Source organism: Polypterus senegalus, chromosome 1, assembly GCF_016835505.1.
Source record: "Polypterus senegalus isolate Bchr_013 chromosome 1, ASM1683550v1, whole genome shotgun sequence".
NCBI classification, from domain to species: Eukaryota; Metazoa; Chordata; class Cladistia; order Polypteriformes; family Polypteridae; genus Polypterus; species Polypterus senegalus.
This window is the reverse complement of record NC_053154.1, coordinates 212,246,968-212,263,268: the sequence shown is the minus strand read 5'-3', so window position 1 is coordinate 212,263,268 and position 16,301 is coordinate 212,246,968. Positions and strand designations below refer to the sequence as shown.

The following is a 16,301-nucleotide window of genomic DNA, read 5'->3' as shown; positions in this document are numbered from 1 at the left end:
GTCAAATATAACACAAGTAAACACAAAATGCAGTTTTTAAAGGATGGTTTTTATTATTTAGGGAGAAAAAATCCAAACCTACATGGCCCTGTGTGAAAAAGTAATTGCCCCCTTGTTAAAAAATAACCTAACTGTGGTGTATCACACCTGAGTTCAATTTCCGTAGCCACCCCAGGCCTGATTACTGCCACACCTGTTTCAATCAAGAAATCACTTAAATAGGAGCTGCCTGACACAGAGAAGTAGACCAAAAGCACCTCAAAAGCTAGACATCATGCCAAGATCCAAAGAAATTCAGGAACAAATGAGAAGAGAAGTAATTGAGATCTATCAGTCTGGTAAAGGTTATAAAGCCATTTCTAAAGCTTTGGGACTACAGTAATCCCTCCTCGATCGCGGGGGTTGCGTTCCAGACCCCCCCACGATAGGTGAAAATCCGCGAAGTAGAAACCATATGTTTCTATGGTTATTTTATATATTTTAATCCCTTATAAACTCTCCCACACTGTTTATAAATATTCCCCGCAGAGTTATACAGCATAATCCCTTTGTATTCTCTTAGATATTAGGTAAGATTCATTGAAATTATGTATATAAACACACTGTTTATATACAGTAAAACCTAAATATTATTTTAAAGATATTGAGTGTCTCTGATATCACGTTACAGCCATTATTATAGACATGCCACCAGCAATAAATACGTACAATGCAACAAAAATAGTATACAGTAAATGTGTGTGTACAGTGACACTAAACGTACGTACATGTACTAAGTACTGTAAGTAGAAAATTAATTATGGTTACTCACCAACAATGACACGATGACTTGTCCGATAACAATGAGTTTTATTTTACTGCACAACAAAGGAGAGCGTTACAGCCCTTAAAGGAACCACTTCAGGCGATTGTGTAGCACTGCTGTTGTTCTTCTCCTGGCAGTCTTCAATCCAAATCCCTAAAGCAGATTCCATCCAGACTACTGCCTTATTACATCCACTTACAACTTGTTTTGCACCCTGGTTAAAAGGACACTGCGGCCGTAGATCTTATATTCCTTTCCTACTTTTTAAATAAAAAGAATCGTAGCCTTCAACAAATCCAAAACGTTTACCTTTTCGGCAATCGTTAACATCTTCCGTTTGCGCTTGGGCACGGCCCCTGAAGCAGTAGCAGATCGTTTTGGAGCCATAATGAAGGGCTTGACTATGCACAAAGATAAACACAAAAGAGCACAAAAGTTAACTCTTTACACATTGAAACACGTTGATGCTGAAGGAGCGAGACAAGACTTCCTGGTTAACACTGCATTCAGCAAGCAGGAACTTAACTGCGTGCTCTGATTGGTTAGCTTCTCAGTCATCTGCCAATAGCGTCCCTTGTATGAAATCAACTGGGCAAACCAACTGAGGAAGCATGTACAGGAAGTAAAAAGACACATTGTCCGCAGAACCCGCGAAGCAGCGAAAAATCCGCGTTATATATTTAGTTATGCTTTCATATAAAATCCGCGATAGAGCGAAACCGCGAAAGTCAAAGCGCGATATAGCGAGGGATTACTGTACAGCGAACCACAGTGAGAGCCATTATCCACAAATGGCAAAAACATGGAACAGTGGTGAATCTTCCCAGGAGTGGCCGGCCGACCAAAATTACCCCAAGAGCGCAGAGACGACTCATCCGAGAGGTCACAAAAGACCCCAGGACAACGTCTACAGAACTGCAGGCCTCACTTGCCTCAATTAAGGTCAGTGTTCACGACTCCACCATAAGAAAGAGACTGGGCAAAAACGGCCTGCATGGCAGATTTCCAAGACGCAAAACCACTGTTAAGCAAAAAGAACATTAGGGCTTGTCTCAATTTTGCTAAGAAACATCTCAATGATTGCCAAGACTTTTGGGAAAATACCTTGTGGACTGATGAGACAAAAGTTGAACTTTTTGGAAGGCAAATGTCCCGTTACATCTGGCGTAAAAGGAACACAGCATTTCAGAAAAGATCATCATACCAACAGTAAAATATGGTGGTGGTAGTGTGATGGTCTGGGGTTGTTTTGCTGCTTCAGGACCTGGAAGGCTTGCTGTGATAGATGGAACCATGAATTCTACTGTCTACCAAAAAATCCTGAAGGAGAATGACCGGCCATCTGTTCGTCAACTCAAGCTGAAGCGATCTTGGGTGCTGCAACAGGACAATGACCCAAAACACACCAGCAAATCCACCTCTGAATGGCTGAAGAAAAACAAAATGAAGACTTTGGAGTGGCCTAGTCAAAGTCCTGACCTGAATCCAATTGAGATGCTATGGCATGACCTTAAAAGGCGGTTCATGCTAGAAAACCCTCAAAGCTGAATTACAACAATTCTGCAAAGATGAGTGGGCCAAAATTCCTCCAGAGCGCTGTAAAAAATCTTAGCAAGTTATCATAAGCGCTTGATTGCAGTTATTACTGCTAAGGGTGGCCCAACCAGTTATTAGGTTCGGGGGCAATTACTTTTTCACACAGGGCCATGTAGGTTTGGATTTTTTTTCTCCCTAAATAATAAAAACCATCATTTAAAAACTGCATTTTGTGTTTACTTCTGTTATATTTGACTAATGGTTAAATGTGTTTGATGATCAGAAACATTTTGTGTGACAAACATGCAAAAGAAGAAGAAATCAGGAAGGGGGCAAATACTTTTTCACACCACTGTAGATGTAAAACGTGAACGCCCCTGTACACGTGACCGGCTGACACACTCGCGTTTCAGCACGTCACACTCCCACACGCACTGATAGTGCTGTACGAATATGAGAGGGAAGAGAAGTCCCGAGTTGACGAGCAGTATGAGAGACGCTCTAGCTCCCATAGCACACAGTTTGACGTGTGGTACAGAAACTCAAGCTGCTTTAAATGTTAAGAGCAGTATTTTGTATTGTAATCTGTAGTTAACAGGGAGCCAGTGAAGTTGATAGACAATAGGTGGGATATGTTCAGGGGATTTAGAACAGCAGGTTATTATCCTGGCAGCAGAATTTTGAAGAAGTTGTAAGCAATGGATAAGTTTTTGTGGGATGCCAGATAGAATAGCATTACAGTAATCTATACGTGAGACGACTCGGGCATTAACCAATACTTAAGTACTGTGTTGCGGAAGAACAGGACGTCTAGAAATGTTTTGGAGATGGAAGAAGGCAGTCTGAGAAATGTTACTTATATGGGAGGAATTATTTAATAATAACTATTATTATTATTATTTAATGATTGCCATTATTATTGCATTTAAACGATTCTCCAAAGTCTGTTGTATGTAAACGATACTGTTTTAAACGTTATTGCTTTTTCATCTGAAAACACGGTTTCCACATTTACTTGTATTAGTTTAAAATGGCACTTTTGCCACTCGCAATATGGCGGACGCACCGACGTATTGTATCAACTAGGCAACACAGTGAATGTGGCGTCTATCTACAGTGATCCCTCGCTATATATCGCACTTCAACTTTCGCGGCTTCACTCCATCGCGGATTTTAAATGTAAGCATATCTAAATATATATCACGGAATTTTTGCTGGTTCGCGGATTTCTGCGGACAATGGGTCTTTTAATTTATGCTACATTCTTCCTCAGTTTGTTTGCCCAGTTGATTTCATACAAGGGACGCTATTGGAAGATGGCTGAGAAGCTACCCAATCAGAGCACGTATTATGTATTAATTAAAACTCCTCAATGATATATGATATGCTTCCTGCACGGTGCTTCTCACACTTCAAAGCTCTAACAGCCCGTATTGATTTTTGATTGTTTGCTTTTCTCTGCCTCTCTCACGCTCTCTGACGGAGGGGGTGTGAGCAGAGGGGCTGTTTGCAAAGAGGCGGTTTGCTTAGAAGATACAGATGCTCCTCTAAAAAATGCTGAAAGACTACCTTCACATTGATCCCTTCCTTGCGGCCACGTTATCACAGTGCTTCCACTTAAAAGTCCAACAGTCCTATTGATTTTTGATCGTTTACTTTTCTCCCTCTCTCTGACATTCTCTGCTCCTGACGCGCATTTCTTTGAAGAGGAAGATATGTTTGCATTCTTTTAAATTGTGAGAAAGTACTGCCATCTGTGTCTTGTCATGGAGCACAGTTTAAACTTTTGACTAAAGGGTGTTATTTCATGTCTAGAAGGCTCTAAATAATGTTAAAAAAAATTTATTTAGAAGGTTGTAAACAGGTTTTCTATGATCTAACTGCAAAAATATTTATAAATAAAGAAACCTACTTCACGGAAATTCATTTATCGCGGTAGAGTCTGGAACGGATTAACCATGATAAACGAGGGTTTACTGTATATATGTCTTAAAAAGGCAGCATCCTTTCACCACTGTGGGTCGCTCTTTATCCATGTTTCTTTAAATTGTCAAGACATGGTGGTATGTAGAAGGCCAACTGCTTTGATCGTGTGAAGGGGAACTGCCTTATGAATGTAAAACGTGAACGACCCAGTGTGCGTGACCGGCTGACACACCCGCGTTTCCACTGGTCACACTCCCACACGACATGCAATGATAGTGTGTGAGATATATAACTGTGTGCACAATTATTGGGCAAGTTGTATTCTTGGGATTAATTTTAGTATGAAACAAATACAGTGTCATCAGTCAATCCAAAATGTTAATAAACCTGAATGTTATGCAAAGGAAATGCGAGTGTGAACATTTTCAGGGGAATACACGTGTGTGCATAATTATTAGGCAGCTATTAGTTATTATGCAACTAAATCAAAAACTTACATTTTCCCGATCTCCCTTGTTTATTTTCATCTGTTAAAGTGAGAATGAGCAAAACACATAATTTCTAAATTAACATTTCTGACACACAAAAAAAAAAAAAAGTGACCAATATAGCCACCCTTTTCAATAACAGCAATAAGCCTTCCATTCAAGGAATCTGTTAGCTGCAACCACGGCCTCCCAGACACTGTTCAGAGAGGTGTACTGTTTTCCTTCCCTGTAAATATCCTGTTTAAGAAGGGCCCAAAAGTTGTCGATAGGGTTTAGGTCAGGTGAGGAAGGGGCCCATGTCATTATTCTGTCATTTTAAGGCCTTTACTGGCTAGCCATGCAGTGAAGTACTTTGATGCATGTGAAAGAGCATTGTCCTGCATAAAAATCATGGTCCTCTTGAAAGATGCTGACTTTTTCCTGTACCACTGCTTGAATAAAGTGTCTTCTAAAAACTGGCAGTAGGTTTGGGAGTTGTATTTGAGTCCTTCTTCAACCCGAAAAGGTCCAACTAGCTCATCTTTAATACCACCAGCCCATACCAGTATCCTACCTCCACCTTGCTGGCGTCTCAGTCGAAGTGGAGCTCTGTGACCGTTACTGATCCAGCCACGGGCCCATCCACCTGGTCCATCAATTTAGAGTCACCAATTGACCGAACGTACATAACTTTAGGAATGTGGAAGTAAAACCAAGCTTCCATAAATCCTCAAAACCCTGCACTGACAATGACACAGAGTTCAAACCCAAGATGATGGAAAAGCAGAACTAAACATTGTGTCACCAGCTAACTAATGGTGATGGTCTTCTCCTGAAAAAGGGTGGCTTGTCCTCTGAAGTGGGTATTAGACTTAAGTGTAGGTAACCATTCAGAATGACCCTTTTTAATAAAGTGATAGGTACATCTGTTTTTTCTATGAAAATGTTACTCTCTACTCCTAGAGTGATCTGTAGCTACAACCTTTCATGAAATACGTTTTGGCAAAATCTTAGTTGAGAATATTTTTGGTAAGCATTCTTAAGTTGCATTTAAGACATTCCTATCATTATGTCAGGATACAACAGTTAATATAACACTTATTAATCTACCAGTTGAGGCTGACTGTAGGGGCTTACCAGGGCAGTTATCCTGGAGAGTTTTGACGTTGTTTTGGTGTCCATGGATTTGCTTGGATGAAGTTGGTAACCAAAATAAGCATACCGGCAGAAATACCTTCCCAGTGAATATGGCTTAACCTACAAGAATGGTAGCAAAGCCAACCTGGCAGCAAAGAGTCAGAAAAGGGCTGAGCGGCTCTGGAGATATCTTCAAGATGTTAGTTCTGTCAAACCCTTCTGAGAAGTTTACGCGCTAATCTGCAAAATTCCAGTGAAGAAGGGTGGCCATTTGAAAATTCTAGGAGGCCAGACAGTCATTGCAGACCTGAGGAAAGAGACTGTTGTAAAAAATGGAGGCGTGATTGCAATGCAAGTCATCTCACAGAATGTACAGCACACAAAGTCTTGTTAGATGACTCGATTGTAATTATCTCATCATGTTATAGACATTATGGACCTTTCAACTCCTAGTTTCAGCGACTTATCCTCTGGTTAAAGCTCCGAGTATGCAGTGCATTACATATTTTGAAAGTCATATTTAGGTACAACATTGCTGGATATTATTTATTTTGTATATTTATTCACATATTGGATCTATATACTGTATACCCATTTTCTGTATTATGATTTGTTGAGCTGCACCCGTCTTAATTTTTCATTTTACTATCAGCACTTTGCTCTAAGGAAGCGACAAATTAGTCTTGAAACACATGGGTATTTGGAAATTCTTCTCCATCTACGTAGTTGGAAGACCTCAAGTGATCTTCTCAGATTATTTTGGTGCTGTATCCATTTGAGTGTTTCCTCTGTTTTTAGACAATCACTCTTATTGCTGAAATTTTTCAAGACTGCTTTATTTTTATTTTTTGGATACCTTGGTTATAAACATAGTGTAATACAAATTTGTCACTTGAGCTAATTCCTTGTGTGATTTTTTTTGTTTAAAATACATCTTCATTATTTTTTCTTACATTGTATTTGTTTTTATACACATTCTAGATATGGCAAGTATAAATGTGTGTGAGGAAGCCTCCTTTATGACAGACTGCCACATCATCAAGGGCTGATTCCTTTAAGGCTCCGAATGCTGTTAGGATAGGATAGGCTTCAGATTCCACTGGCCCTTTGAATCACCTCTTTACAAATGATGTGAGACTTTGAAATATTGTCACTAATGGTAAATGTGACGAGTAATACTGGATTCCTCACAGCAAATGTCATTAGAGAAGTACTGTAACTGCTCATTTCCAAATGTGACTTCTGACAGCAGAATATTTTTACAGTTGTACTTGGCCATAAGGTCATAATTGGTCACGTATGCACACCAGAGGGTCACCTTCCTGGTTCACCTAAACTAAGTAGTACCACCCCAGGACAAGAGGAGGTGCTGCCGCTGACAGTCTTCCCTCCTTCCTCCCTCACTTGACAAAATGCCCCTTGAGGAAGGCCCACCTCTTTCAGTCCACACAGTATAAAAGGTGAATGCTCCTGGAGGATAGCATCTCATCTATATGTTGATGTGGCTTCTGTGCTAACTCAAGCCAGAAACAACTTTTGCAATTTCCTATAGAGAGGACTATCTTACACATGGAAGTACATAACTTCCATTTTATTTTCTCATTTTGTTCAAATTAGACTGGATTTTTTGCCCATTTGGCAACCCAAGCAACCCACTTTGCCCTGCGCCATCATTCTTCCCCACTACAAGGAACAGTATGCCATCATGCAGATAAACCAATTAACTGTTCATGTTTTCCTCAAGATAGCAGGATTAGCAGCCTTGAAATATGTCATTGTTATGTAAACTGTATGCCTACCCAAAGTATTTAGACCACATCAAATTTTCAAAGGTTGCTTGATAACTAAGGTTACTAATATACAATACTTTAGTCTACATTTAACTACAGACTCGCATTCTGAAGAACAACAGTTTCAATGGCAAATTAAAGAATAAAATATTCCGCTTGTCTAAGTATTTGATCCTCAAAAATTATTATATACTATAGTTTATCCCTTTTTGTCACCTTCGCCTGCCGACTCCTCTTGGCCCAACTTACTCAAATTTCAATGATTGGGACTGCAGGCTATCACTGTCAAATCAAACAGATACTTGGTGGTGTTCAAGTTTGATAGAGTCCTTTGAGAATATTTACTTTTTTACTTGTGAGCCACATGTAGGGATTTGCCTCTAGATTTGGGCTCATTGGCCTGTTGAATTATGGGTACAGTCTAAAATGAACTCCCTTGAAAAGATTTCCACAATTAGGTTCCAGCATCTTTACACAGATGGACCCATAACTGTGGATGACAATCATCCCTACACTAAGAGCTCACCACCATAAACTTTATTGCAGTGACAGGGTTTGCACCAAACATACTGCTTTCAATATTTTGCAAAAAGCTCCATTGTGCTTGTGTTTTTTGGCAAACTCCAGACATACCATAAGATTCTTTAAGTAATGGGTTCTTTCCTGACACCTTCAACCTTCTCATTATGTAAAGCACTCTGAGCTACATTTTTTTTGTATGAAAATGTGCTATATAAATAAATGTTGTTGTTGTTATAAAGTTATTTAGAGCTCTTGGTCTGGTTGGCTAATGCACAGCTACACTCCAAGTCAGCAGACTGTGTAGGAAGTTTAAGGCACTTACTTGCCTATCAGTGGCTACCCTTTCATGTCTCCTTTCTTTGTGGTAATATGGCAGTTCTTGCTCAACCAGACAGGTATGAATTTCATGGTATCCTATACATGTCACAAACTAAAATGCAGCATTCGGACACACAGGAGGGACTATTTCTCCCGGCTGGCGTGGGAATGCCTCGGGATTCCCCCGGAAGAACTAGAAGTGGTGGCCGGGGAGAGGGAAGTCTGGGCATCTCTGCTCAAGCTGCTGCCCCTGCAACCCGACCTTGGATAAGCGGAAGAGGATGGATGGCAGCATTCTAAGAAATGTCCTTTTCTAGGCAGTATGAGGGTGCGATTATGTGGCTGTCATTTCTTGATTATTATGCCAACTGTGCTCGGAAGGAGATCCAAACAGTGATATATTGGTGTACCTTTTGTCTCTGTACAATATCTGTGACTTCTGTAGAATGTCCTCTAAGCGAAATGCAAGAAAATTGTCCTTCAAATTCGCTGTATGACCAATCACTCCCAGATAGACTGAAGGTTTCATGCCGAAAGTATGACCTTAATTTCAAAAGGTGTGAAAGCAGGGGGGACAATAGTAAGGAATTTATACCCTTTCAGTATTAAGAATTTTTTTTTCACATTAAAAACTGCCAGAGTTTAGTCACCTGAACAGTTGCACAAACAGCCAATTTCACATTTATACTAACAAATGTTATCTACTGGTAAACTTTCTTAAAGAGCATTTCAGTTTGAAATACAAAAAGAGAAGTTAACAAGAGGAGTAAATATGACTTGTAATGAGCAACACTTTGAAGAACCTAAATATTTTTACAATTCACTGTATTAAAGATGCAAGAATGCATTACATAATACGAACATGTGAAAAGATTTAGGGTACTACAGTATGAATGTAGCTAGATTTAAAAATTCTTACCTATTGGAGAGTACCATCACACTGGATTTATAAGTGTTTATCACTATATGGACTTAGAGGATGAAGAAAAAAAAAAGTGTAATTGTACATACAAACGGTCTTATCCACATGTCCATTCTTAAATCTACTTAAGAGCAGATGCTACTGCTTTTACCAGGATAGGCTGTATAAGGTGGCGACCGACCCTAGATGGGACACTGGTTTTTCACAGGGCACATTTATAGTATACACACTCCCAAACTGGGCCTATTTAGAGTCACCAGTTGCCTTAATCAGTGCATTTTGGGATGTGGAAACAACACCTGGATACCCAAAAATAAAAGGATTAGGAGAGCAAAAGAAGAACATGCTCAATCATTATAAAGACTAGAGAAGGAGCTGAATTGTGACTTCTGTAACAGAACTAATCTTTCTGCATTTCTCCTGTGATTAGCTTGTCTTTTCCACAGTGTAAACAAAAACAAGAAAATTACTAAGAAAGTATATCTTTTCTTATCATTAGTAAGACAATTTTATTTCTAAAACTTAAGCAAGTGAGCAGCACAAATATACAAAAAGAAGCGAGACCATGATTGGTAGTCTTCTCTTAAGTGACTGTTTCTACATAAAATGTCTGTCCATCTGTCACAAGAGTACTTACTGGGGCTAGAATCACGATCTTAGTCTTTTTGAACTGAAAGCTTATGACCCAATACATCCTGGAATTACAAAAAAATTGAGGTGGCAGCAGCCTTGGCAAAGTGGCTGGTGGTCATGTGTTTCTTACAATAAAGTATTTGGGGGAAAAAAAAATCCAATGGCAGAAAGTAGAACAGCAGCTACACCTGTTCAGCATCAAGAAAATTACAGAACCTGATAAGTGTCCAGCGCGTCACAGAAGACGATTAACTGACGACTTTACTGGACGTTATTATAAATTAAAACATGGTCCCCACAAGATCATCTATTGATAATCCCCCAGGACCCAGTACATACATGTTCAGAATTCATTATCAAGTGAAAATATTGTGTGTATCGATCATCGAATGTGTCAAAAAGCTCTGTAATAGGAAGTAGGGAAAACGAAGAGCAGCCACATCAGCTGAGCGTCAAGCACATCACAGAAAATGCTTAAGATAGGGCAACTGAGCAGCAGACAGACACAAAGACTCATAGGCATGCATGATAAAACCCAGGATACAAATTGCCTCAATGAGAAAAAGAGAGACGTACATGCTGACAGATGAGCAATACTTAGGAAAGTTACAGTTTCACAGTGATCACGTGGACGATGCATTTTGTCATGGTGAAAACAAAAGAATGCATAGTTAAAATGCAAAATGTTCAGCTTGCTCTGTATGAACCAACTTATATTATAGGGCCATGGGTCTGCTGATAAGTTAATAATACTTTAAAGTGTCGATTCTGTAAATAATAATTCAGCATTATTCTAAAACCACATGACATTGTGTCACACTGGATGGTACTTCACCCTTATTGGTATAGCATCCTTGGTTCAAATGCCACTGCTTTGCTGTTGGGTGCATGAAATTTGCTTGTACATCCCTTAACTATAGGGATCTTCACCGGGGCCCCGTTTCTAAAATTTTTTGTGGATTTTAGCAAGAAAATGTGTATATCAAAAAAAAAAAAAAAATTATAAAACCTTGCATTCACATGTCCACCTTTATTAATCACAATTTACTGTAAATGTGCATATATGGACTTTGCTAATCAACCTCATACATATGCAGTCGTGATGCTGCAGAACTTCACTGGCTGATACAGCAGCTTCCCTCTTGAAGCATCAAGTTCTGCACTGCGTTTCACAACTGAGTGCACAAGATCATGCGCAGCATTGTAGTGCCATTTGTGTGTTCTGGGGGGTCAGTGAAAGGCACAAGGTACCAGCGACTGAGTAGATTCTCACTTTCACCTGGCACACGTAATGACATAATTGCCGTTACAATGAATAGTACGGGTTGAATGAACATCTGAGAGTTCAGCCAGTTACATTACCAACAAGCCAGCCACCATGTACAGCATCCATCACATCCACTAAAGTGACTTAAATAAATAAATGAATCATGGGGTTGACCCAGGCCACAGTGCCTCAACATTTGTTAGTCTTGTCATCACAGATGACCTGCGTGTTAATTGAATGTCACAATTTATGGTTGCCAAAAGCAGCTTCATTCTGACTAGGTGCCCTTATTGCAATAAGGCTGCAGTCTATTAGTCTGATTATGTTTGGAAAACCAGACAGTGCTACAAATTTGCAACCATGAAAAGGGAAAACACTATTTTACGTAGGTTTGCCCACATCATACGAAAAATGAATGCGACGCCTCATCAGAAGGGTTAATAATTTCCAACCAAGTGGGCATGATGGAGTGAAGATTGGCCGAAATCCTCCTGACCTGTCAACCAGTTCCCTAACAAGTGACAACAGTAGCTGATAAAAACTGATGAAAAGAAAACACAAAAAGTTCTTCGGTACAAGTATTTGGAATTTACCCTCTTATAAATAAAAAAAATTAAAAAAAAGGAGCAAAAATACAGGCTTGTACACCATATTCATCATGTAAAATGTTAAACATGTTTGTCACGTCAATACACATTACATTAACAGCTCATTTTCTTTTATAAATCTTGACCTATGTATTGAAAGTTGCAAACACACATTACGGGCCTCTTTTTGTGTGTACACTGGTTTTATAAATGTGACCCAAAGAAATCCAGTTTTCCTCCGTCATCCACAGACACGTGCTACTTTGGCCAACTGTAGATTCAAAATTGGTCCTTCATAGGTCCTGTGATGGTCCTCACTGCCTTGAATGAAGTGATCTGTAATGTTAGGAGGTCATTACTGCCACAATGTTGCTATTCTAAAACATTTATACTGTATCATGATTATAAGTTCAAAAGTAAATACTTGTGCTATATGTTCTTTGTTTCTTGTTTCATACTTGGCATCATTGAATTTCTAAGTGTACATCAATGGGCCAAAATGAAAACAGAGAAGTTATTAGTGCTTAACAGTCTAAATTTCAGTTAATTTCTTACAAAAAATTAGGAAGTATACAGTTTACTTTTCCCATCAAAATTTCCCAATAAAAAAAAAAATATATCTTACTTTCTTGCATGTGCAAACATATAATATAGGTTACAAGACAGACCTGCAGCAGTGAATTCATGAGCCTGGTATCTCTGTGGCTCAGAAGCTTCACGCTGGAGTTGACTTAGTGGACAGTCGTCATTATCTGAGTCAAGTAACACTCCCATAATCTCATTATCTTAAGCATAGTGTAACCAGGCGGAACTCTGGAGCTCTACAGCAAGACTCTGTTAGCGCCCACTTGAATCAACTCCACCTAGGAGCTCCAGGGAGGAGGCTGAGGGCGGCAGGCATATATTTAAAATTATTGCACTTGATGCATGTGGCCACTAGAGGTCATGGTATAATAAAAATCCCTGTCACGATTACCTTGAATGCCTTTGATCCAACAAAGCAGGATCTGAACCCACGTTTTTTTTAAAAGGCACCCTTTAAGAATTTTAACGCCCGCGTTTTTACTTTTAGTATTGGCATTTTCAAGGACACGGCAGGGTAGCTTGCTCGAGCTGGCGCACGACTCCATCCCCGTTAAACTGCTTCTGTAGGTTGTCCTGTAGTGTCCTCCAAAGTCAAAACACCTGCGATTACGTCGATTGGCAAATTAGGCGAGACATCGGACGAGTGCGCTCACTACTCAAATGATGATGGATTTAGATTGGGTCTCTCTCTTGTAATGCACATATTCGGCATTAGCTCGAAATCTGCTTCTGATCAACCTATTACGTGATAAAGTGCGATCAGAAAATATGAGGAATGTATAAACAAACTTCAACAAACCTTGAAGTAGATAACGTTCCTTCACCCGTTCCCGTGTGTCCAATTGGAAGGCGCACCGCGTTCAAGCGCATCGCGGTCTCTTGATTAGAAAAAATAAATAAAAGTTGCCAACGTGATAGTTAGTGACCTCGTTAAGTTACATTGATCGTTTTTAATTAACAGTAGTTAAATGCTCACTCTGTAAAAGGGTTTGTATTATATTACACCGAGCTGCGCTAGTGACTGTTATTAAAATACATTTTAAAAAATCTCCATGGAGCTCGCGAGAACTCACCTGTGCCGAGTACTTTCCCACAGTTCCCAACTCAGACCGAAGCAACATCCTATTTGAGAACCCCTCCAAATACTTGTCCTCACAAGTTTCCAAGAGAATTGAAACTACTGAAAAAATTACCAAAGGTATTCCTTTCTTAAAATAAAATGGGGGGAAAAAAATCACTTTGAGGAAACAACTTTGCATTGCCAACATAAAAAAGACATGACTAGTTTCCCCTATCTTGCTTGTTAACATTGTTCTCTTATTTATACGGAGGCGCATGGCAACCTGCTTATTAATCGGCGAAGTAGCCTTTGGTGTCCACTTTCGTTCATTCCACTCTTTGTTAATTGGCATTATATTTGTGTACACCTTCAATAGAAAATAACTTATTTATAAGAGATTAAATGAAAGAAGAAATCCTTCATTTGTTCTATTTCTCAAAATAGCAACCAGTAACCAGCATCCTTCAGTAGAATAAGCACACAAACGGGCCAATTACCTAACTAGGAGTTTAATTAAAGCAGAAAGAAGACACGGAATTCGTGGTCTTCAAAATTTGGTGTTTGGAGGAAGAGACTTGAACAATTGTATATAGCGCCTTTCCAGAGTGATCGCTATCCCAAATCGCACTGCAGGTACAGTGCTATTTTATGCATGTTTTTCCACGAGTGAAGTGCGTAGCGGCAAAGTAAAAAATGAGACAATGTTACGGGCTGATCGACAAACTTACTGCCCAGTGGTGCACACCACATTACCCGTCATAATGTCATGAAAAATGAATATTAGAAACTACACGTATGGGACTCATAAGTGTCATTTTAATTTACGCGCAGGTTTGACCGGAAAAAAGACACACATTCGTTCAACCACACATATTACCCATTTTCTGAAACATTTTTTGTAATCTCGGATTTAAAAAAGACATCTCAATAGTGGCTGTCATTTTTGAAATCCAGACGGAACGGGTGGATTATCTCCCTAACTCATAGTCGCCCAATTTCATTTAGAAATTAAAATTAGCCTCACGCACACTTGGGACAGGGAAGTGCAGAGATTTAGGCTGGGATAATGGAACTGTGAAGTTGCAGAGCAAACTACTACTTCCACCAAAAGGCTTTCTCTTCTCCCGTAAATTCGAAATCGTAAAAGCTGGCGAAAACTTTTTTTTTTGGTCGTAGTGTTATTGGCGACTTACCTTTCGATCTGGCAGCTACCACTACTAAACTGCACCTGCAGAATCTGAAGCACGAGACGTTCCGCACCGGTGTCCCGTGTGCATAGATGAGGCTCCGCTCACTTCGCAACTCCGAGGCTTGTGTCCGAGGCGATGAGCCCGTCGGAGTAGAAGGCAGTTTTTCTTATGGAATGCAAGCAGGCAGGTTTGTCTGCTTCTTCCCACTCCACCAGTGAAGACGCCACATTTTTTTATTCATAAAAATACAAAACACGGATAACTGATTTTCTCGTAGACATAATTGAAACCTGGCCACAACTGCGGACAGAAGAACACAGAATAAAGCATTGACGGTGGGTTCCTGGGTGCTCTTCCCTCTTTGATATGACATGTAAAAGAAAAGAGAATCCCATACAGATCTCACGAAATATATAACTGATAGCCCTTTTCAATGATCACAGTTTCGGGGTAATTTCAAAAACGTATTTTCCCCTTTAATAACACAGGTGAGTTTAACAATGTTATGTTGCTTTAATTTTCTTTTATCCATTCAATACTTAAATCAGGGATTCTCAATTTGGGGTGCCCGCACCGATGGTATTTCAGTAGATGCGTCACGATTCGCCAAAACTGAGTGAAGTGCTGTGTCTGACTTTACCGTGCTGTAATTGGTGTCTTACAGTGTGGCGTCATTTATTAGTTAGTGCTCCCTGTTCTACCAGATCATGAAAAGAATCCAGCATCTCGTGCAATAAGTGAATGAGTCGAAGAAATACGAACTCCTTGCTGCATGCAGAGCGTTCGTAAATACGAGAAAGTTTGTTTTTTTTAAAATATAGAATTTGTACCGTGCAATGAATGATCCATAGAGAAGGGTGAAATCTGGTGCTGATTTCTGTTCAAACCTTGGTCGTGAAACAACACTGATTTCGAGGTTTGATTGACAAATGTGCCCCTGGGGGGACTGAATTGGAGTCAGCACCTGCTGCTTACACTCATCTCTTCTCTCCTGCTGGCAGTCCTAGCAGTAGCGCAGAAATTTTAACAGTGCTGCGCTTCTGTTTTGGAACCGCAGTTCAGGTGTTATTGTGGGACAAAGCTCATGAAATGTGTTGAATTGCTTAGCGATGCCTCAGCACCCATTTCTTCACGGGGTCTGCAATTCCTTAGAACCCTCGGTCGTTGATCATATGTCATTTTTTCCACGCCACTTGATGCGTACTGGGATACCCCAACATCTGGATCATTGACTGTTACACCATGGCCACATTTACGAGATTATTAAGATTTATACTGGTAAATTGCTCAATTTATATTTAAATTTTATGCACTGAGTTAAAATCTTTTTTTAGTTCAATTTGTTTTCCCATAGTACTGTATGTGGTATAGGTTGTGGTTCAAAAATTATAAATTCATCTTTAAATGTGATATTACTTCTATAGGGGATGCAAACATAAATCAAACATTTTCTAGGCATGCAGGGCATAAAAAAGGTTGACAACCACTGGCCTAAATGATTGTCCATTCTTTGAGTCACAGGGAGGCGGAGCCTGTTCTGGAGGCACCATGCACAA

The 16,301-nt window shown here is 39.7% G+C and overlaps 1 protein-coding gene across 8 annotated transcripts in view; it reads right to left on the bottom strand.

The window, feature by feature from the left end:
• Positions 1-16,301, bottom strand: part of LOC120538937 (2-hydroxyacylsphingosine 1-beta-galactosyltransferase-like) — a 41,311-nt gene that overhangs the window by 18,084 nt on the left and 6,926 nt on the right. Inside the window, exons 1-2 of one of the 8 annotated variants that reach the window (XM_039768597.1) lie at positions 13,569-14,244; positions 13,295-13,373 (exon numbers count right to left, since the gene is read on the bottom strand). The exons of 2 other annotated variants lie outside the window; for them this stretch is intronic. Coding sequence is in view for 1 of the 6 variants with exons in the window: in XM_039768572.1 (XP_039624506.1) it covers positions 12,536-12,545 (10 nt within the window). In the remaining 5 variants the exon portion in view is untranslated. Of the gene's footprint in view, positions 1-5,871; positions 5,929-12,535; positions 12,658-13,294; positions 13,374-13,568; positions 14,245-14,748; positions 15,143-16,301 lie in introns of those variants that run through there. 5 more of the 8 variants (XM_039768582.1, XM_039768588.1, XM_039768613.1 and 2 more) reach the window with 5 other exon arrangements.